The sequence below is a fragment of the Drosophila mojavensis genome, unplaced genomic scaffold (assembly GCF_018153725.1).
Source record: "Drosophila mojavensis isolate 15081-1352.22 unplaced genomic scaffold, ASM1815372v1 contig_74, whole genome shotgun sequence".
Classification (NCBI taxonomy): Eukaryota; Metazoa; Arthropoda; class Insecta; order Diptera; family Drosophilidae; genus Drosophila; species Drosophila mojavensis.
The window spans coordinates 3,856,171-3,878,623 of NW_025318899.1; the positions used below are offsets into that span (position 1 = coordinate 3,856,171).

General features: G+C 37.3%; 4 protein-coding genes and 1 long non-coding RNA gene across 14 annotated transcripts in view; 2 read left to right on the forward strand and 3 right to left on the reverse strand.

The window, feature by feature from the left end:
* LOC6581351 overlaps positions 1–9,873 on the reverse strand; it is a 74,457-nt gene extending 64,584 nt beyond the window's left edge. For 6 of the 9 annotated variants that reach the window (XM_044010174.1, XM_044010173.1, XM_044010175.1 and 3 more), the window contains exon 1: positions 2,393–2,666. The gene's annotated coding sequence lies outside the window, so the exon portion shown is untranslated. Of the gene's footprint in view, positions 1–2,392; positions 2,667–4,142; positions 4,538–9,441 lie in introns of those variants that run through there. The other 3 variants (XM_044010169.1, XM_044010168.1, XM_044010170.1) reach the window with 3 other exon arrangements.
* A 396-nt stretch (positions 9,874–10,269) lies between these two features.
* On the reverse strand, positions 10,270–11,419 carry LOC6581355 (mitochondrial 2-oxoglutarate/malate carrier protein). The gene has a single exon (XM_002007054.4). It carries the CDS (start codon positions 11,309–11,311, stop codon positions 10,379–10,381), a length of 933 nt encoding a protein of 310 aa, XP_002007090.1. The 5' UTR covers positions 11,312–11,419; the 3' UTR covers positions 10,270–10,378.
* A 2,922-nt stretch (positions 11,420–14,341) lies between these two features.
* The window catches only part of LOC116804328, a 92,650-nt gene continuing 84,538 nt past the window's right edge, over positions 14,342–22,453 (forward strand). Inside the window, exon 1 of the long non-coding RNA XR_004364287.2 lies at positions 14,342–15,077. This is a non-coding gene — a long non-coding RNA (uncharacterized LOC116804328). The remainder of the gene's footprint in view (positions 15,078–22,453) is intronic.
* LOC6581356 lies at positions 16,689–17,516 on the reverse strand. 2 transcript variants are annotated; one of them, XM_015161785.3, is made up of 2 exons: positions 17,406–17,516; positions 16,689–17,317 (listed from the first exon to the last, which is right to left on the reverse strand). In XM_015161785.3, the coding sequence occupies exon 2, from the start codon at positions 17,257–17,259 to the stop codon at positions 16,825–16,827; it is 435 nt and encodes a 144-aa protein (XP_015017271.1). In that variant the 5' UTR covers positions 17,260–17,317; positions 17,406–17,516; the 3' UTR covers positions 16,689–16,824. The 2 variants fall into 2 exon arrangements, with proteins under 2 accessions (XP_015017271.1, XP_043865534.1); XM_044009599.1 differs by having other exon boundaries at positions 16,689–17,339; positions 17,406–17,515.
* LOC6581357 lies at positions 21,051–21,498 on the forward strand. Its single transcript, XM_002007056.3, has one exon. The coding sequence runs from the start codon at positions 21,065–21,067 to the stop codon at positions 21,371–21,373; it is 309 nt and encodes a 102-aa protein (XP_002007092.3). The 5' UTR covers positions 21,051–21,064; the 3' UTR covers positions 21,374–21,498.

The window sequence follows — 22,453 nt, forward strand, 5'->3', positions numbered from 1 at the left end:
TGGCCTCACATTGTGCTGCTGCTGCAGTTGTGCATGTCTCCAAAGTGTTGCCCGCGTAAGCGTAATGAATTAAAATAACTTGATTGCTTCAAATTGAACGAATTGTTGTCGAAGAGAGAGAGAGAGAGAGAGAGAGAGAGAGAGAGAGAGAGAGTACGAGCGAAAAGTCGCTCTCTGGAGGCTGAGTCTCGCTTTGGTCTGGCACTTGGCTGACAGCTCCAAGAGAACTCAGCGGAAACTGCAGCAGCTACGTGACTCTGTGTATGTGTGTGTGTGCGTGTGTGTGCGAGTATAAATATTTACTGAAATTTGTATATTAAGTGACGTCGCAAGCGGCGCCAGTTGCTGCTGCTGGCTCTGCTCTCATTGTTATTGTAGTTGTTAGCAATGGCAAATGGCATCAGCAGCGTGAAGTCATTCACACAAACACACGCACACACCGATAAGCTTTATACGAGTGTGCGTGCGTGTGCTATAATAGAAGTCACGCTGCACGAATGAGCGCATAAAGAACGCGGCTAACTGTGTGTGTGTGTGTGTGTTTGTGTGTGTGTGTGTGTGTGTGTGTGTGTGTGTGTGTGGGCGTAACAAGGCACAGCGAAGACAGACACTCAGAGCAGATCGTTGAAGATATATTGCCTCTGCGGGCAGACAAGTGCGCGAATTTATATAAAGCAACAGTGCGTATTGCCTAAGGTGGTTTTGTTTTCTAGAGAGTTATGTATCTTGGGGAGAAGAAGTCGATATATTTGTTTGTCGCTCCTATTGCTGTCTAAATAACTTAATATATTATACAACATTTACCATGAATTACTTTTGAATAATAGTTTGAAGAGCTAATATATTATCTATTGTGAATTTGTGGGTCCTACATTAGAGTTAGTTGGAGTTTGATATATTACTGTGACTAAATGTATTTTTTATGCAATACATAAAAGTATTTTTAGCTAGATATTATTCTTAAATATTAATTTTAAGTACATACAAAAAATATATATTTTTTGGGAATTTTGTTACAGACAAGATATTATAGTTCAACAATTCTTATACATTTCTCTACTTAAGTCAAAAGTTATCAACTGAACCGAAACTGATGCATTTAAGTAATAAGATTTATATTTATTTATGTTTACTATTTCATTGAATTTTTACTAAGCTTACAACATTGAAAGCATATTCAAATAACAAAATTTATCGAAGTTTATTAAAATATTCACTTATTTACATAAATTGAGACTTAAATTGAATAGTCAACTATTTCTCTGCAACCCAAGCGCAAATAACAAATTTTCTTTGCCTTAACTGAAAGACTGTCAGACTATGCATGTGTTTAGTCAAGCTTCACTGTATGCATAGAACTTTCGCACAAATAAATTTAATAATTTTCAGGCACTTAAAAAAAAAAAAAAAAGATTTAATAAAATTAACATGTGCCGCCGCTCGCACTCAAAGGCACAAAATTATTCCATTAAATTAAACAGAAAATGCTGAAATTATGCCAAAACTTGATGCAAGTCACTCACACACATACAAACAAACACACACACTGACATATAGAAAGAGAGACAGATGCAGTCAGAACAATTGGCGCTTAGAATACAATTTACACGGCTCGCTGATCTCAACTTTGTTTTGTGTTCGTCTGCTAACTATTTGCATCTCGCTTGCACTTGCCTGTGTTTGCACATTCATTTGTTATTGCATAAATAATTATTGTTTAATTTGCTTGCCTACTTGCTGAAGTGCAGTACATAAGGATTTTGTAATGAAGCTGTTTGTTTGTTTGTTTGTGCCTGACTGACAGACACAGTCACAGCGGCTGACAGTGCAACGGCCCAGACATCAGAGGCAGCGCTAGCGAGCGAGAGAGATAGAGAAAGAGAGAGAGGGGGCGGAAAATTATGCAAATTCTGTTGAGCAGTTTTTAATGTGGTTGGCGTGGCAAGCATTTTAATGCAGTAGCAGTAATTTTAAATATATTTGTACATATATATATATATATATATATATATATATATATATCTGTATGTATGTAAGTATATAAATTAAGTATGAATGTCGGAGTTGGGCGTTACCGACTGCCCAAACACTGTCAGATCTGTTTACTTTGCAATGTTTCTAATAGACGATGTCAGCAGTAATTTAGTGGTAGAATGGGCATATATATATATATGCATGTATATATCGAACATAGTTCTCTTGCAGGTCAACTGGCATGGTTTCTAATTCTTACGTTCTTCGTGATAGATATAGTTGGAGGATATGCGAAATGGTTCCTGAACGGATAACCAAACCAATATACTCATTTCACTTTCCTGAATGAGTATAAATATACATATTTGTATATGTATAAATGTTGTATATATATATATATAAATAATTATACACTTGCCTTTAACGAGCTGTCTGCACGTTTCGTGTCATAACTTGGGCATTGAGCGGGCCAGTTGTCTTATATACTTATATTACTCTATATAAATATATATATATATATATTTACTTCTTCTTCTATTTCTGTATGCTCAAGTGCGAGCATAGAACTCACACCCACTTTTGGTATATCAAAAACAATCTTGTAATTGCTTTACACTTTTCTTCACAAGTAACTACAATATTTATTTGTATTTATTTTTGCTTCAGCTCTATGAATTGTATTTATTTATGCACTGCAAAATATGTTGAGCAAATATTTATATAATTTTGTATTTAATTTACTGTCAGTGTATTAAATTAAAGTATGGAGTGAATTGAATGTGCAGCTACAAGAATGTTAATAAAAACAGAATTTTATGTATTGAAATAATTATTTAATTATTATAATTAACTTTTACACATATTTGTTTATTATTAATATTTTGTTAAAAAAAGTACAAAAAAACAAGTTATATTATTCATTGCAAAAATCATTGCAATATTATAATTAACTTTTACTCATATTTGTTTATTATAATATATTCTTTAGTATTAATTTTTTTTTTTTTTATATTATATTTTATTATTAGTTATTATAATGTTATTCATTGGAGGAATACATTTTTGTACATAATATTTTCAATAACTTTTTTTTTCATAAAATATTTGTATATTTCTATATTATGTATTATTCCGTAGTTAATTTAAAAAAAAAAATATTTTCACATATAATTTTGTTTCCATTTCGATTTGCACATATTTAATTTATGCACACAAGCTGTAAAACTAACTTTATTATTTAGATTTAGTTTGACTTTCCCTTTGAGTGGTTTTTGATCAAAAGCCTTAACTTTACTATTATATTTATGTAGTATTTATATTTATTGTATTTCAAATATTTATTTCATTTTTATTAGCCGAAAAATTGCGCATGGCAAATTTGTAATTTATTTGCATATTTTCGAGCTAATTTTGCTATTTTTTTGCACGTTTCATGGATATGTATAAATATATGTTAATTCAATTGAATATGTTGTTTATATACACACAAATATATATAGATATGTATATGTAATTTTTTTTATTATATTATTTACTTTTTTTATTAAGTGACTGGAAATGGTTTAATTACTTGTAATTTATATAAATTAAAGTGAATGGAAAATTGTGTTTTTGCTTTATCCTGTTTGAATTGTTTAACTGTTGAGCTGATGATATGCCAGCTTATTGATTTAAGTCACTTCCTCTGCCTAACTGATACGATATGACTCTCCATATATGTGCATGTGTGTGTGTGTGTGTATGGTTGTATTTAACACACTAACACGCTTAAATCATTATAGCGCGCCACAGAAAAAGGAAACTTGTGCAAACACACACGTAGACACATTGAACACGCAGCCAGCATACACACTTGAAATGAAAGGGGTAAGGGGGTAAGCGGGTGGCGGGTGGCGTTCCCAAAACGAGGTCAATGTGTGCACACGCTCTGTGCTGTGTGTGAGAACTTCAAGGATATACCGTTGCAGTAGTATTGCGTTTTATATTTTCACTATTTTATTTTCTGCTGACGCATACGAAAGCAGCAGCGCAGTGTCTGTATGTGTGTGTGTGTGTGGTTGTGTGTGTGTATCCTGCGGCTGATGAATCAACTTTTGCCTTTTACTCAAGTCACGAAACACAAACGAAACGAAATCAAACCGAAAAACAGAGCCAAAGTCGAGGCTTACATTTGCGTGAAAATCAGACACAATTGAACACTGTCAATGTTTTCCTTTCTTTCCCTGTCTCACACAGGACACGGGCTCTTATGCCCATAAAAGTCGCTTGATTAAACGAATCAGCTGACTGGCCGACTGGTTGGCTGGCCAACGTGACGTATACGCAATGTCTGCAGCAATACCAGCCGTAGCCGTTGCCGTAGCCGTAGCTGTTTGCTTTAGCTGCTTCATTGAATCCTTTGAGGCGGCATTGAACCTTTTAGTGCTAATTGCTTGTCGAGGATAACGAGCACTGCTTTTCAACTGCGACACGCTCTAAACGGGCATTCACACTCGCTTTTCTTTTCGCTTTTCTGGTTGTAGGCATTTGCATTTAATCCACTTGCTTTGACCTACGCGGTGCGACTAAAGCCAACGCAAATGTTTAGCTTAAAGCGTATAGCCGCAGCGGCAGCAACGACGCAGCAACGACGCAGCGACGCCGACAGCGACATAGCTAGTTAGCGTGCCAAGTAGCAACAATATACATAACAATAACAACAACAACAACAACAACAGTAACAACAATAATAGTAGCTAAAGCAACACGCATACACACCCACAATTTCCATGCTCAAGTTCCATCGAGCAGCTCATTTATGCATGGAGTAGACAGCGCTGTTTTGTGGTCACACACATGCAGACGCACGCACACACACACAGACACTGCTTATGGGTGATATATATATGGTGTAGCTGGGATTGGGCTGCGGCTTAGCCTTTAAACTGTATGTGCACACACATTATTAGTTTAGGTACGTCTGGACTTGGGTCACTGCTACGATTAACCGTAATAGGCGTCAATTGGAAAATTGCCAGTGATAGCTGCGGCTGAGCCAAAGTCTGAGACATATCATTGAGAGGTTACTAATAGATGTGTATCTATATGTATGTGTATGCGTATGTGTGTATGCAATATGTGCATGATTTTGAATTTATAGGTCCAAGTTGAGCCTAACTGACAGATAATCTCTCAGGAAAGGTGCTCATATAGCAGATAGAATACTATTCAGGTAGTTTTTATAGTGCTATTGCATTCACCTACTACCAGATGCACTTATGTGTGTTACGAACTTAGCTACAAACTATTCTTATACCCTAAACCCATTTTCAATGGGAAATCATATTTTGAATGACATGACTTAACTTTGTGGGAATTATTTTTGGCATCATATCAATTTTTCATTACTATAAATTTGATCACTGTAAATCAATTGAACTTCATTTTCGAAAAAACTATATACTTAAATATAATAAATTTTTATTTTCAGGTATGAAGCTTTCAAATCGTCCCTAAATGTAAGTTGTCAGTAAACTAGCAACTGTTTAGCTCTTATGATGGTCGCTATGCGATAAGATCTAGTCAGTCAATCAACATTTAACATTTGTATAATATAAATCAATACAAGTAAATTAATGATAGAAGTACAGTGTAACATAAATGTGAGACCAAATTGCTTTAGTTCCTCAATTGATTGACTTATAAATCACCTCAAGCTGAAACACTTAAACGAGATATAGGCTATAAATATATTTAAATGAGAATTAGGGACTTGCATATATATTCTCATCTTCAATCAGTCAGATTGATTGATAACAATGATTAACTCCCTAATCAAGTCCGATAAGATTTTTAAATAGTTCTACTACTATTAAAAACTTTCCCTTTTTTTGTCAGTGTATCATATCTGTAAGATATTAGTATGTTTTTCAGCTCTGATACCCTAACAAAAGACAGCGAAACTCACTGTCGCTTTTCACTCAACTCAGCTCAGCTCAGCTGTTGTGATTTATTTGATGCTGGCTCCCGGTCTTATGTAAATATTTGATGACATTTGTACGGGCGTTGCGGCTTTGCACCCCTTTCTTTCTTACCGTGTAGCTCATTGAAAATTCAATTTATTTTCGGGGCAATGAAAAAAGAATGAAAGAAATTTTAGAAATTTGCATTACTTTTGGCATTGATTTGCCCCTTGGCCACACAAGCTGTGGGTGTGCCGGGCAGTGGGCGTGGTAGCAGCTGCGGTCCTCTCCTACTTTTTATTTATTTTCTACATCTTTTTATTTTTATTTTTATTTTTTTTTTTTCTTGCCGTCTTAGAACTTTTGTAAATCATGGCGCAATTGTCTTAATTCGAAAATTGCAGCTTCGCAGTTGTCGACAAATTGCGGACATGCACGAGCACGCATCTGGCAATGATAATGTCGTATCTGTAGTTCAATTTGTAAATGTATCTGTATCTGTAACTGTATCTGTATCTGGAGATGTACATATCTCGAACTGTATCTTCGTGATGATTCGGCATGAGTGACAATTGCGACATCGTGTTTGCTTATCTGCGTGCCCATCGCAGCAAACGTTTAAAGCCCAACATTTTTTGCCTGGCTTCCAGAGTGAAATATGACAGGCGCTTGACGCTTGACCTTTGACCCTGAGCACCGACCGGACCGCGCCGAGCTGGGCCGGCCGGCCGGCTTGCGTGCCCCAGACCAATAACAGAAAAATTACTGCTGCATAAAACATTGAACGCATCGCGAAGCGACATTAAAGCGCGCAGCCACATTTTGTTGCTTTAATGGGCTTTAAACTTTTATTATTATTAATGTTATTAGTTAATTGCATTTTACATACATATACATACACAATATATATATACATTTAATACATAAACAATATAATTTAATTATGCGTCGCCTTTTGTCATGTGATTGAACCGCAAAGCGTCTGACTGAAATGGGCGTGCATTAAACCAGTTGGCGCTTACATTTGCCACACTGAATGATGAAAAAAAAAAAAAAACAAACCCCAACAACAACCATCAATATGACAACAAGAGCAACAACAACAACAGCTTAGACAGACTGGCAGCATCCGAGCTGAGATCACGTGCGGTTTGTTTGTCTCACAAGCTGCGGCTGTCACTCTTTACTTAAAAGTTAGCACAAAACACAATGTGAAAGCAAGCAAGAAAAAAATCGAATTGAAGCTACCTCGTATTCATTATGAAGCCAAGATCCAGATACAAAAATAATTAAACAAATATTTGAACACAAATTTAAACAACAAAAAGTTATTTATAAAGGGTGTATTTGAGTTTAGCATTCTAGTTTATTTGGCTTAAGCCTTGAGCAAACTAATTTTGATGTTTATATTTTTCATATTTTTAGTTGAGTTGATAAAAATATCTACAATATTAAAAATATGCCCAATCACATAAATCTAGTGAAAGCTTAAAAAAAAATAAATAAAAATAACAAAGAAATAAATAAAATAATTGAGTATAGTTTAGTCTAACATACATATTCTCTATACTCTATAATTTTTTTTTTTTTTTTTTTTTTTTTTTTACAATATCTAAACTCCAAGCTATGCTTATTTTGGCCTTGTTTTCTTTTTCTGTTTACACTGACAATTGACAGCTGCTTAAATGCGCTAAACAATTGAATTCACTGAATTAGATGAGCTTCATTTCACCTGAATTATAAATATATATATTATATATTATAAATATATACAAATTATTGTATATATAAAACAGGTAAATATAGTTTAATTTGATTTGCAATTTTGTTGAAATTATCAACAAGTCGTAGCACGTGGCTAACATGATTAGCATCTATTATTTATTATTCTTTAGTAGCGATTGTAAACATGGACAGGGACAGAGACAGAGAAAGAGACAGATAGAGGGACATAGATAGTTACAGAGCGACAGCTCAGCTAATTAGAAGACTAGACGACTTGTTGAAATGTTAATTATGCTTCAGTTCGTTGTAAAAACTGTGTCAATTGTTGTAAAAACTAAAATGGATTTTCCTATGCCCGAAAGCCATTACGAAATGTGATTGATATTAAATTGGCTTATCAGTTCAATTAAAATTGCATTTGACAATTTGTTAAGTCAAATGTGAATTAAATGAAAACAGGAATGATTCATGTATTTTCCTAATGAAGAACATATCTCGACTAGTATCAGATTTGTTTTATATAGTTTTTTATTGGAAAAATATATTTGCCATGATTTCAGCAAGTGTTATTTAGATTCAGCTTTTCATCTATTTTTACTTCTATCTATAGCTATTCACACACCTACATTGTCCATTTGTTTGCTTTGCTTTGCTTGCCACGCTCTCCATTTTAATCAAGTCAGCTGATAGCAATACCAGAAGCTGATATAGATAGAGATCTTGGTCGAATTTGTATTGGGATAACTCATATGCAAACAACTAAAATTGCCTAATTGCCTGTTATGGCAATTGTTTGTGAATAATAAAGAAAAGAAAAGTGAAGCAACAGATAACGACTAGCAAATACACTTATTGTAGTTTTATATAATTTTTAAATTGCATAAATGCTGAACAATACAATGAGGAAAAAAATTCGAAATGATTAAAATATCCAGAAAAAAATTTAAATTTAAGCTCTGGCAATTGAAATTCCTATGGAGAAAAAATTAGGGAAAAAACTCCTTTTCCGTTGAGTGAAAAACATGTTATTTAACTGTTATAAAAAATATATATGTCTGTTAAGTCAAACATTTTGCGTTTATTTCCACAATTGAATTCAATGCTCAATATTTTCCATAGTGCACTTAGTCAGCTACGAGAGCATTGAAAAAAGTCTCTTTAAATTTTACTTATCAAAGTTGTGTGAATTTTTTTTTTATTATTATTATTTTCTTGTCGGCTCTTCTAATCTTGAGCATTATCTATAGGCAAATAGTCTCTAGTGTTTTAGGCGTCACTGACAGAGCTTTTCTCATTATCAAATGGAGCCAAATAGTCTAAGTAAATAATTGAATTGTTGTCAGGCAAGAGGCAGTTTTTTTTTTTTTTTTTATTATGGTGAGAAAAAACTACAGAGAACGTTAATCGAAGTGTCAAGAATGCTCGTTAAAAGGGAAAGACAGCAGCTATTTGTCAGTTTGTTGTGAGCTATTATTTACGCTCTAACAGCTGTTGTTAAGCACATCGAGAACGGTTGCATAATGCGAATAATAGATGTATTTAAATGTGAATTTACAATGCAATCACTCATATTTTATAGCATATACTATAAGAAATATATACATATACATATATACATCCAGATATGCATTGCCACAGTCATTCAACTTTATGGACACTCAAAAAAAAAAAAAAAAAAAAAAAACTAATACTAATCAATCAATTGATCTGTTTGTGGAATGAGCTAAACTAATCTATTTAACTACTTGAGTGACTGTCATAATTCATACTTGAGGTAGTAAAGTAGAAGCAGAAAACTTACCTCAGCCCCTCAGAGGCGCGTCACGTCAGTATATCAATATCCGTTGAAAGAATTTACAATGTTATCTCCACACACAATAAATTTAATTGCACTTAATTATAAATTTATCAATTTGTGAATTATGTGAGCTACACAGCTAACACGACAGCCATTCAAGGCACAGATTCAGCACTCGATATAGAGTAGAGAGAGAAAGATATATACTAGGTGTATATATAACACTGATTTATGCCTTATTTGGGCTTTAAATTAACACTTCCGCAACGCTTGAGCCGCCGGTTGATTCATGCTGCTCACTTGAAAGATCACGACAAATGTGGACTAGCCGCAGCTTAAGTGCCATCAATTTGGCCAGCAATTTTTTTTTCACTTCTCCTGCTTCTTGCTGCCAGGCGCCACACACAAACCGAACCGCACGATCGAGCTGCACAAGCCCAACTGAATGAAACTGAACTGTTCGAGTGATAAGACCTCGCACTCGATCTAAACACACACACGCAACTGACAGAGAGAGAGTGTGAGAAAGAGAGAGAGAAATGTTAGTGTGTGTGTGCCGATAAAACTAATTTATCGCATGCGATAAGTTGCGAGTTGCATGCGATATGAGCTTGAGTTGAGTAAAAATGGATTTCGATTTCACTTTGGCTAATATCTCAGGGGACTTATAGAAGGGGACTTATATACATATAAATTACTTCTACATAATATAGCTATCCGGAACTTTGACTACTCCATTTTTGAAAAAAAAGTCGTACATGGATTCATTCAACTGGATTATACGCCCCTATCCTGCTTTTAAGCTCATCATAGATAAACTAAATCAAAAACTAAGTAACATATTAATTTTATTAATTCAAACAAACAAAAATATATTCATTGGATTTTACGAATGTCGAACGTACAAGGCTATTGCAATGTACATTCAAATTGAATTTAATCACAGACCCGGTTGCTTGCTCTCAACACCCAAAACATATTTGAAGTATGCCGCATTGAGCTGCTCGAGGAAGACGAAGGCAAACACCGTGTGTGGGCCCAGGCGACAGAGGTAGGGTGTGAAGCCCTTCCACAGCGAGAACACGCCCTCGTTGCGTATCACACTCATGATGACGTCCAGGGTGCCCTTGTACTCGCGTTTGCCATCCTTGATCTTCATATTTTGTATGCGCGTCTTGGCCATGTCCATTGGCATCGAGGCGATGGTGGTCAACAGGCCGGAGCACATGCTAGATGCAATGTGCAGGCCAAGGCCCTCATTCAAATAGTTCTTGAAGAGGAGCTTGAACTGCGAATACGATGCCAGCTGCACCATATTCACGATCATCGCCCGGGCCACTGTCGGCGCACAGCCACGCCAGAGGGCAAAGACGCCCTCCTCTCGTATTATTCGTAGCACCGCATCGCCGACATTCTTATATTTACGCCGCTGATCCTCGGGCAGTCGATTGTCGGCCATCATGCGGATGAGCGAGACCTCGGCCGGATTGCCGACAACAGCGCCGCAAGCGCCCGCAACGACGCCCATGGCCATGCTGGCGAGCACATTGGGCGACTTCTTGTAGGCATTCTGGTAGTGCTCCACTTCCATTTGATAGACACCCATGCGGGCCGTTGTGTACGTCGCCTGCCGCAGCAGGCCGGCGCTAATGCCATTGTAGAATGCCAGAAAGCCCTCGGACTGAAACACCTTGGCGATGCAGTCGAAGGAGCTTTTGTACTCCTGCTTTCCCGATGCACCGGCCACTTGCATTCTCGTCTTCACCAGATCCAACGGCTGGACTATAACCGAGGCCATCATGCCAGCGGTGCCTCCGAGCACATATTTCATATAATTTGGTATAGTTTTACCGTCAACAGTGTGCACGCCCATGATCGGAGATCATGTAGGTTAAACAATTGGGAATTTCGATCCAAATTTTCAATAAATGTGTTATCTCTGTGTGTGAGTGCTATGAAAGTTAAAACTTTACTCGAGAAACTACTCGAAATTATTTGAAGTGTCCTGGTAAAATTGGCCAGCAATTGATTCGACTATAGATCTAAAGATAGGATAGGAGGATAGGAATAGCTGAGCTGAGCAATATATCTTATATGAATAAGAGAGAGAGAAAGAGAGGAATAGAGAGAGAGATTTGATTTTTAATACCTAGACCTCAGCTATTCAATCAATTGAATGATGAGGGAGAAAGAGAGAGAAAGAGTGAGATTGATAGATATAGGCAATGAGAGAGAATGAGAGAGAGAGAAAGAGAGAGAGAGAGAGAAAGGGAGAGAGAGATTGATAGATAGAGGCAATGAGAGAGAGAGAGAATGGGAGAGAGAGACTGATGGATAGAGGCAAAGAGAGAGAGAGAGAGACTGATAGATAGAAGCAGAGAGAGAGGGAGAGAGAGATGGATTATGCAGACTGACAGAGAGTGACAGTGAGAAAAACAGAAAGTCAGAGCGAAAGGTAGGAAAGTTGGAAAAACAGACGAAAAAGAAGAGATGAATTTAATCTTCGATCTATCTAAAAGGGCTACCAAAACAGTTAGGCAATCCAAGAAATATTCTCTTTGGGTCAGTCAGTCACTTTGCCTGGCGTATTTAGGTCCGTGCAGCATTGAATTTAATTGTGGCAGTTAACGCTGCGGCAACACCAACACACAACAGATCAATTATCGTGACCATATAATTTTCCGCACATGTTGGTTAATTATTGAACTTTGGCAGCCACGCCTCCCCCCTCCACTGTCCTACGCGCCCACACACACACTCCACCAATTAACAAGGCGCAGTCGACTGGGCTCATTATCGGAGTTTTTGCATTAGATGAAAAGCGTTCGCATTTGCAATTAGACGAAGGTTCAAGCCACAATAGCATTTTAAGCAAAAACTGGAGCAAGGTGGCTGGGCCCCGGGGGGCGTGTCACGTAATTAGACATAACAAAAAAAAAAAAAAACACAAATTTGTGATGTCAGCAGTAGAGGGAGAATATGTACTTACCAAATAGCATATTGGCAACTCATTGCGGGCTAATTAAGAACTCATGCGGCAGCAGAGCAACACGCAACTAAAGCCAACAACCAAGACTCAGCCAATAACAACTTGCAACGTTGTTGATTTTCGCATGGATCAAACAAAAATCGCACGCAGCAGTGGAAAATGTCGACTAATTAGTGGTAAATGGTGTGTGTATCAGCTAAGCGCAGCCAAAATCAAATCATACTCCCAGGCAGCAAGTGAGTGACAGTGATAGAGAGAGAGACTGACGGCTTGCAGTTGATGGTAATTATGTTAAGCTGATAAGTGGTTTGCGTCGCAGATAAAGACAAGCAAATATGTGTTGCCCACTTTCAGGCAGCAAATGTATTTGGATATTCATATTAAAGAGGGAATAAAGTTTAAAAAGTCGGACTTAAACTGGGTTAAGCAGTAAATCTTATGACAAGAAACCAAGCATGAGTACAAACAGTCAGCTTGAGTGCCGTCTAATCATAATTCAAATCCATTGCGTACTTCTCAGCTCCATTTAATAACTTATCAGATCGGAGGTAATCAGACAGTCGAGTAAAAGTGGGCCAGCAACAGAAACTGTAACAACTGCCAATTGTGAAAATTGTAAATAAATATTTGAGCAAATGACAACGAGCCGGCTTCAACTGCTTGCGTCTATAAATCAGATCATATCGGCAGCTGGCTTTTGCGGTCAGCAGGCGAAGCGTCGAGACGGCAGCCCTACAAGCGTGGCCAGGAAAAATGCAAAGTGAAAAATTCATGAGAGAAGAAAAAAAGGCACAACAACAGCGAATGTTGACAACAAGATCTGCGCGATAAGCAAAGGAGATACAGAGAGCGAGAGAGAGGGATGTAATGGTAGCAGCAGAAGCGCAGGAAAACCGCAGAGCTCTGCTAAAGCTGTAGCTGAAAAGCAAAATGACAATAACAGCTGCAATTCCAAAGTGAGAGAGAGAGAGGGAGAGAGGGTCAGCGCGAAAGGGGGACAGCGTGTGAGCGACAAAAAGCGACTGCAAAAAGTACAAACGAAAAAAGCGAGGCATTAAGTGGCGAACCGTTAAGAAGTCATTGGGTAGACTAAAACCTGAAAACAGCAATAAAACGACGACAGCGTCACGAAAAACTTAATGCGGCAATTGCCGAAGTAAACAGAGCAAACTATGAGAGAGTAAGCAACAAGAAGAAGAAGAAGATAAAGCAGAAGAAGAAGTTGTCAGAGAGTGAGAGCAGCGCTCAGATAGAGAGTAAAAGTTTACAGCGAGAGCGCAGCGAAAGCTAAGTGCACAGCACAGGTCATTGAAATAGAAACAAGCTAAAGAAACAAACTAAATTAGAGAAAAATTAAGTTAAACTAAAATTATTACGATTTTCTAGGTTAATCTGCAATTTAGCTACTATGTGTAATATTTATAGGTTAGTCTTAGCTTGATCACGGCTTTGTTTGTTAAACTGTAAATGACAAATTCCAATAATATGCATATGTATTGAAATTTATTCAGCTACTGTCATCACATATAAATAATACACAAAGCCAACGATAGAGCAACAACAAAAGCTGTTAAATGTGTGTCAATCCATTCCGGTTTTCCGTTTTGTCCAGCTTCACTGTAAAGGCTGCTGCTGATGCTGCCCAAAAAAAAAAAGATGAAGAGAGAAAAAAAAAATAACAGCTACGAAAAAACTACCTAAAACGCACAATGCAATAAACAGTTATTGTTAAACAATAAATCAACTGCTGAGCGAGAAAAAATTCTAAACGAAAGACTCTAGTCACAAACTTGAGATCATTGACGTGCGCTCTCTCTCTCTCTGTGAAGCTCTCTCGCTCTGTGGCGCTCTTTCGAGCTGCGACACTTTCGAACTCGTTTTCGAACAACTAAGCTGGCGCTCAGCTGCAGCCGAAAACTTTGGTCATTCGTCAGTGAACCGTCCGCGCTTAACGGTCTGATCGCGGGCCTCTCTCGTTTTACAACTCGCAGCGTAGCGTCTTCTTCTTCGCCGAAGAACGAACGTTTTACAAGCCAGCAACAACAAAGAAAGAAAAGAAAAGTAAAGAAAAAGAAATATATAGAAAGAAAATTTAAAGCGTCGCCTCTTTGCATTTTTTGTTTATCTACGCGTGTGTGCGTGTGGCGCTGTGCCTGTGTGCGTGTTACCATTTGCATTTTCGGGCTTTCGTCTTGTTTTCGCCTCCAATTGACGTCGCGTCTGCTTTGCACTGCGCGTGCAGTTCCGTTCCGTTCCGATCAGTTCGGTTCGGTTCGCCTTCAAAAATTATTATTACTAATTGTTGTTGTTGTTCTCGCGCGTGCTAAGAAAGGCAACGAAAAGTGCAGCAAAATTTCACTTAAGAAGTGCTCGAAAAAAGTGTTCGAAAATAAATAAGAAAAAAAAATTAAAAGAAAAAACGGCACAAGTTCTGTTTGCCAAGTTATTAACATTGTGTTCATAATTCCGCTGTCTGCACAAAATACAAATAAATATTTACAGAATACAAGCTCAAATAGAAAGCAACCAATTTTCACAGCTAACACAGCAACAACAACAACAACAGCAACAACAGCAGCAGCAAGAGCAACAATAGCAACAGTATTCAGCATCAACTAGCGGAATAATACATGAAACTTAAATAAAAGAGGTATGTAAATGCCAACAGAGCGAGATGAATTTATGTTTATGCATAGCAACTAGAACTGCAACTACAGGAAATACTACAGTAAAATATAAAAGCATAAAAACAAAAGAATTCTCGTACATATTCGTTCGTTAAGTTTATATTTTACGGAAAGGTATGTGATTGTTTAGGAAAATGCGAAATGTGGCTAATAAAATGGTATTTTCATAATATAGTAATAGTAAGATTTTGAACTTTTCACCAATTTAAATTATTTGCTATTTACACAAAAAGTATAATTGTTAGATATTTTTAATTTGAATGTTTTTGCTAAAATTATTCAATTTTTTATTTATTGTTAAGGTGTTCAATAATTTATGATATTTATTTTTTAATATTTTAGCTTTTTTTTAAATATAATTTTTATTTATTTATTTTTTTCATTTAATTTTTATTTTTATTTATTTATTTATTTTTTTTTTTTCAAAGAAAAATTCGAAAAAAAAATATTTTTTACATATCAAAAGAAATGTCAACTGCAATGCTTTGCTGCTCCACTTAGCGTGCTTTAACTGTAGCTCAACTGGATATAACAGTTCGATTATTTAATTGACACGCGGCGCTACAGGAAGAACGAGTAGAAGAACCAGCCATAGCTGTAACTGCAGCTAAACTCTTTTCAAATTGTCAATACTGAAGTCGAGATCTCTATTTTCTCTCGCATTTTCTCTCCATGGCCCAATCTAATATATTCCATTAATACATTTCTTTTTTGGAAGACGATTTGATTTGCATATCGCATTCATTCAGTCAGAGCATCATAATTTTCCCAAAATGAATACCCAGTTGGAGTTTCGTTTGATTGTCAGTTTGGTTTGTTTGAATCGATTTTCATATTGTGGTTTCTTGCAACCGACAAAAAATACAACAACAGTGACAACAACAACAACACTTGTTGCTGCACGATTGAACTTTAAGCCGCATTCTTTGCTGTCTGCGGGCCGCCTCGATTGGTCGCCGTTGGTTCAAGCTGAAGCTGGCCAATTTTTGTTTTTATTTTTTAGTTTTTTCCTAAGCAGAGGCTGCGACTCATTCTTCGTGGGAACTCTTTGCACTAGTCTGTCTGGCATTTGCCTGTGCGGCACACATTTTTTTTTTTTTTTTTTTTTTGCTTTGCTTTTTAGTTTTTGCTTTGAGTTGGTTAGTTAGTTTAGCCTAGACGAAACTGGCTTTTAGAACAGGAATTTCCACTCCTACAACAAAACAGAGAGTGCTACTTATTGATATTTGGCGTATGCTCTAGTGGAGGTTATTGCATGGAAGTAGAAATGGGATTTTAATGAAATTACTAGACAATGTGGAAAAGTGAAGTGAGTTAAATACCCTAAATATAAACTGCTTAAAGGCAAAATGAAATTTAAAGGTCTTTGAAGGTATCATTAAAGCACAGATTAATTTGTTAAAATATTCATGATCCTCTATTAGGTTGTTAAAAAAAAAAATTATTTTTTTGTTATTTTTTTATTTATTTTTTTAAAGCTGCTTAACCTTTTATTCACATTTGAGCGAGGATATTTATTAGTCGATATAACCTATTTGCCCCATTCCATTGCGCAATTGTAAAAATTATTGATCTCCATTTGTAACTCAAAATTCTTTGATTTTTAATCGTCAACAATTAAGTACAAAATAGAACTAGAACTTAATGCAGAACGTAATTACCAAACTAACTTAAAAATAAAATCTAAAATTTGTAAAAGAAATGAATTTGTTAGACAAAGATTTCGGGCCCAAAGATAATGACCTTTTTGGTGTGTGAGCTGCGTGGCTTTGGTGGGGTGGTGGGCGCCTTCACAGGCGGCGCGGCAGAGGCGGAACTGCTGCTCAAGCTGGAACTGGAACTGGAACCGGAAGTGGATTTGGTACTGCTGCTCTTTTTGCGTCGCATGCTGCGCAGCTCGTTCCGCAGCTGCTCCTTGTAGACGAGCTCCCGCTTGCAGGCCTGCAGCTCCTCGACGCTGCAGTGCTTCAGCTGCCGTATCGTACGTGAGACGAGGCCGTCGATAATGTGGATCTTGCAGCGGGAGAGCCGCGTCGGTTCCGCATGCCGGCGCGTCAATTCGCTCTGATACTGGAAGAGCAAGTAGCCAACGCTGGGACGAGCACCGCGGCGATGATTGTGGCTGTGATTCTTTTGGCTTTCCATAATTGCGAGCTGCTCGTCAACTGTCTGGAGTGTTGCTGTCGCTGCTAGGCAGGCTGAGCTGTGAATGATGTCCTTTGGTACTTTACCAGGATTATTTATATGCGAAGAGCTGATTTCGCTACCTGTTGACCTGTTCGCGTAATTACCTGTGATTCGAGCAAAATGCACAAAAATCTGTGGCTTTCGGTTTGTTGTTAGCCTGGGCAAAACCCAATTTTACGTCTCTTACAAATCTTGTTAAATGTTTCGACAGCAATCGCAAAGCTACGAGTGTGTGTGTATGTGTGTACCGATGTGTGGGTGTGGGTTGCTTTTGATTTGTTTATTGCACAGCAGCAACAAATTTATGGCTTGACCTTTGCATAAATACATGAGTCTATCTCGCTGTCTCTCTCTCTATCTCCCGCTCTCTGTTACAAAATTCACGGCTTAAAAAATACACAGAAGTGAAGCATAAAATTAAAAGTATTTGAGTTGATCAACAAATAGCAAATACCCTGCCTAGTTGCATTGTGGGAGGATGTCTGATAATTATTAAAGGAATGTTCTAGAAAAGAAACTTACTTCTGGGCCTCATGCGAGGACTTTACATTTTAAATGAGGAAGCAGCTGGTAGCCCGAATTCGCCTCTCGGAATTTAAATATTAATATATAAATAAGAACATGCTTCTTTTACATTTATCCACTCTTTTATATTAGTTGAAAATATTTCTGAACATTCATCCTTTAGGAAACAATATATAGTTCAAATTCATTTCTCTATTCGCAGCTATTTAATTTCTATAAATATATTTCATGCCCCTTCAGAATAGTCTTAACTCTTATTAACTTGATGTCCGCCTCTTGGCTCTTTGCCCATGGCCTAATAAATGCGCTTAAATTTGTTTCGCAGAAATACAATTTATGCAGCTTACACAATTTATTCGCAACGCGCTTGACCCTCGCACTAGGAAGTGCTTATTAAATATTTATTTATGAACGAGAATTTCTCAAAATGTAGTCCGAGCATTGGCTGTCTGATCCAGCCCACTACGGCTCGGCCCCATCGAAATTAAAATTTACTTTAGAGCACATTTATAATTTTCACTTAATTTAATTGAGCTGTGGATTGCCGACAGTGCTGCAGACTGCAGACTGCTCTAAATGCGCATATTAACTAAATTTCTACTTAATTATGTTAAAATGTTTGCCGAAATTTATATGAATGAAAAATAAAATGGATAAATGGAAAAAAGAAAAGTGAAAACTCCTGCTGCTTCATTGTTTGTCTTTCACTTCAAGCGCTAAGCGTTGCGACTTGTCAAAATTCTTTTCAAATATGCTCAGCTGCATTAAGTCTGCAACAACAACAATAGCAACCGTCACAACAATAACAATTATAACAATGTAATGCATTTATATAGCCCACACTAAGCACTTCGGAGTGAAAGTTCGAGTAGGCCGCTTAAGCGTTTAAATATATATTTTTTATATTTCGAATGCCCTTCAGGGCGGGCTAGTTAAGTATTGTAATTGGGTTGACTGCATTTTTATTTAATTTATAGGAGAGGGAAAACTAGATTAGGAGAGATTGAAGTTGAAGTAAAATATTATATTAGTATTATTATTATTTATTTGTATTTCATTTATGCTGTATTAGTATTGGAAAAAAAATATTTAAATATTTTTTTTACACATATATAAGCACAGCACTCTCCATGTTAAGCTCTACATCAATTATACAAAAATATTTACCACCAACTATAGACAAATATATATTTTTCCATGCCAAACTCTGCTTTAATTATACAAAAAATATTTACCATCATCTATGTACGAATATGTTTGTTAGAGTATTTGAGTTTCTTCAATTAGCAGTTAAATATTGTCTCATATATTTAAGCTATGCTAATGGGCTCCATCGAGTGCTGTCCGCAGCGCTGTCCCTTATTAAGGCCCATATGTCTGCACAAATACAAATATCATAAGACGCTCTGCTCTGCTTGGGTTTATTTTTTGTGGTGGTGCTAAATGCGGGGCGCTCGAGGCGAGGCGCAGCAGTGGACGATGAAGACGATGAATGACCCAAAAAAAAAGCACACAAATCCCCAATAATGTAAATGAAAATCCATGAAAATCTATGAAAAGAGCAGCAGCGGAGGAAGCGGAGGCAGCAGCAGCAGCAGCGCTGCAGGCGTAACGTTGCTTAATCAACAATGATTTTTGTTGTTCTTGTTGTTGACTTGATTATAATTGTGATTGTCCAAGCGATAACTTTTGAATGCACAAACCAACTTGTTTCCATTGAGCCGGAGTGTGGAGCGCGTTGAATTGGAAGCTGTCTGCGAGCTGTCAAGAGCAGCGGCTGCTTACCGCCGTCTGCATCGGCAGACAGCCAGTAGCCTTTGGCTTTTACCTTTGCCTACCTGCGCAACGGAACGTGTACGCACTGCGCATCGCCTTGCCCTCTCTTGTCTTGCCTCCAGGCAGCGCCGGTCAACCGCTCATAAAACGCTGATGCGACGCATTTGCCTAAGCCGGCGCGTGGTCTTTCCCAAGTTCTTAATCCTGGCCACGAAATCCTTTTGTTTTTCTACATTCTCGCTACTGGATGCAATTATAAAAGGATTATTCCATTTGTGACCTGACAAACCAAATGCCATACAGTATGTTTGCTTTCGCTCTCTCGCTCTCGTTGGCTCTCTGCGATGCCATTTGCCCTCTGCTCTCTGCCCACTGACCTCTGCATTGTCGCCTCTGGCCGCTTGCACATTTCATTATGAAGCAAACCTTAATGAATTACCTGGAAGTTGTTAAGTGCAAGAAGGGCAAGAGGAATTTTTCAACCCAATATTCTGTGCAAGTTCTCGAACATTTTGTTGACTGCAGCTACATATGCTAATGACTCGCCAGAAAATGCAGCACATGGAAATATGTGTGGTGACATTTTCACAAAAGGAAACAGAGAAAACTTGACCAAATTACAAAGAAGTTGCGCCAGAAAGATGTTGTGACGAGGAGAATGAGAGAGAGAGAGAGAGAGAGAGACAGAAAGTGTATACCATGTGAAGATGACAATGAATGCTTGTTAGATGAAGTAAGCTTTATGTTTGAATTCTTTGTAGGTTAATTGAGAGGGAATATAAATATCTTACATTGATATATTATATAGTTATTTCGTTAGACTGAGAGATATACTAGATATGTTTTACCATATGTATTAAAATGATTTTTAGTTTAAAAAATTATTGATTAATTGATTAAAGATATATGCTTATATGTAGCTCCATTCTATTCTCAACTTACGAAAAGGTATTATTATTTAGTTGACAATACTTTGGAATACTAATATATATTAATGGTATATTAAGCGAAACTTCAGAATGAAATTTATGGATACAGTAATTCCATCTAAACACTCTCAAAGTGTTTTAAGCCTCTCGACATTCCCCTGCTCGTCTCTCCTCTCGCAATTCTTTACTTCCTTCCATATTAACTAAGCCGTTGAACGTCCTCTTTGCTGCCCTCGCTGACTCGACAGGTTCGTTCATGCTTGGCAGCATGCGCAGCTGCTGTGTTTGCATATGGATATACATAGCGATGATGTTCATATTATGACTGGTAAGCATAAACGGTTAGCGAGCATCCAAAGTGGATTAGGCCGGATTAAGCCACGAAATATTTTGGCACAAATATTTACAGTTGCCTGACCTGGCAGCCAAACAGCCGGCGCTTGGGTGCTCAGGTGCGCCAGGTACAGGTAGACCCGGCCAGGCCACGACAGGTAGCTTCGATCGGTTGCATATAAGCCATGCTGCATGTTGCTATGTCAACACTTGGCAAACAACTAGCAACAGAGCAACAACATATCGCCATGGAGCTGGAAAAGCAATCGAAACCAACCGTCTCGTATCACTTGTTCCTATATCGTGAGGAGTTGGCCAGACGCCAGCGACGGCTGCTGCGGCTATCCCGCACCAAGATCGAGATCACGGACGAGCTCATCTCCAAGACGGTGCGCAACATCAAGAGCTGCAGCATGGATGATCTTAAGGCGGTCAATCGGGAGCTGCTCTTCAAGCGGAAACTGAGACACAATGTCTCCAAGCTGCGCAAACTGGCCAAGCAGCAATAGTGCGGGCGGAAGAGAGATAATGAGAGACAGATAGATGTAGATAGAGCGTAGTCTAAAGAAATGTATTGTATATAAACAAATTTTGTAAATAAATCAACTTCGATAAGATTCTGCATTTAAAACGATTTCGAAAACTTGTCAATTTGATGGTCTATTCACAGCGAAAGAGAGAGGGAGAGAAAACCTTTAAGTCAGACAAATAAATATGTATAGCCTGGTAGCTGAATCAGCAAATGCCGCACAAAGGCAAAAATGTAAACTTCTCAGACTTCAGAGACTTGGCCAAAACGAAATACGAAAAAAAGTCGTTTGCATTGAACAAAAGTAAATGGCTAAAGCGCTGAGCAAAAATTAATTTTGAAACGCCACAGCCACAGCCAGAAAGGAGAAGACTGAGAGGGAGGCGCTGCCCCGCCGCCAACCAGTTGCAAATATTTAAAATATACAAATATATATATATATTTGAGCTTTTTTTTTTTGGTGGTCAACAACTTAATTAGAAATTGCAAATGCAATTAAAAAACGCAACGAAACAAAAATTTAATCAAATTTAAATTTGTTGTATATACATACATATATATTAATATATATATTTAAAATTTTTTATGTATAAATACATTTTATATATATCAATTTATATATTTAACAGCGACGGCTGTAGCAGCAATCGAAACAAGTTCGCTGCATAAATTAAGTTAAAGCCAAAGCCAAAGCCAAAGCGAGTAGCTGCTGAAGAGAGCGCAAAGATCAGAGTTGATTTAAGCCCACTGCAAAGCAAGAAAGCGAAGTTTACAGAGACTAGACGAATGTGTTATGCACTGTTAGCTGAAGAAATGGAGTCGAAGTTTCTTAATATAAAGAATGAGAAATGCAGTAGTAAGGCATTGGAATCTAGGGCCTAATGACTTGAATGATAAATGAAAGAAAAGAAGCTAGGGTCTTAAGCCTAAAGACTTGTAAATTAAAGAAATTGTATGCACATAAACTGTTCAAAAACTCAATCAAAAGCCATAGATATAGTCAACAGATTGCTGAGAAAACTTATTCTTAATACTCTCTAAAGCTATTAACTTCAACAGT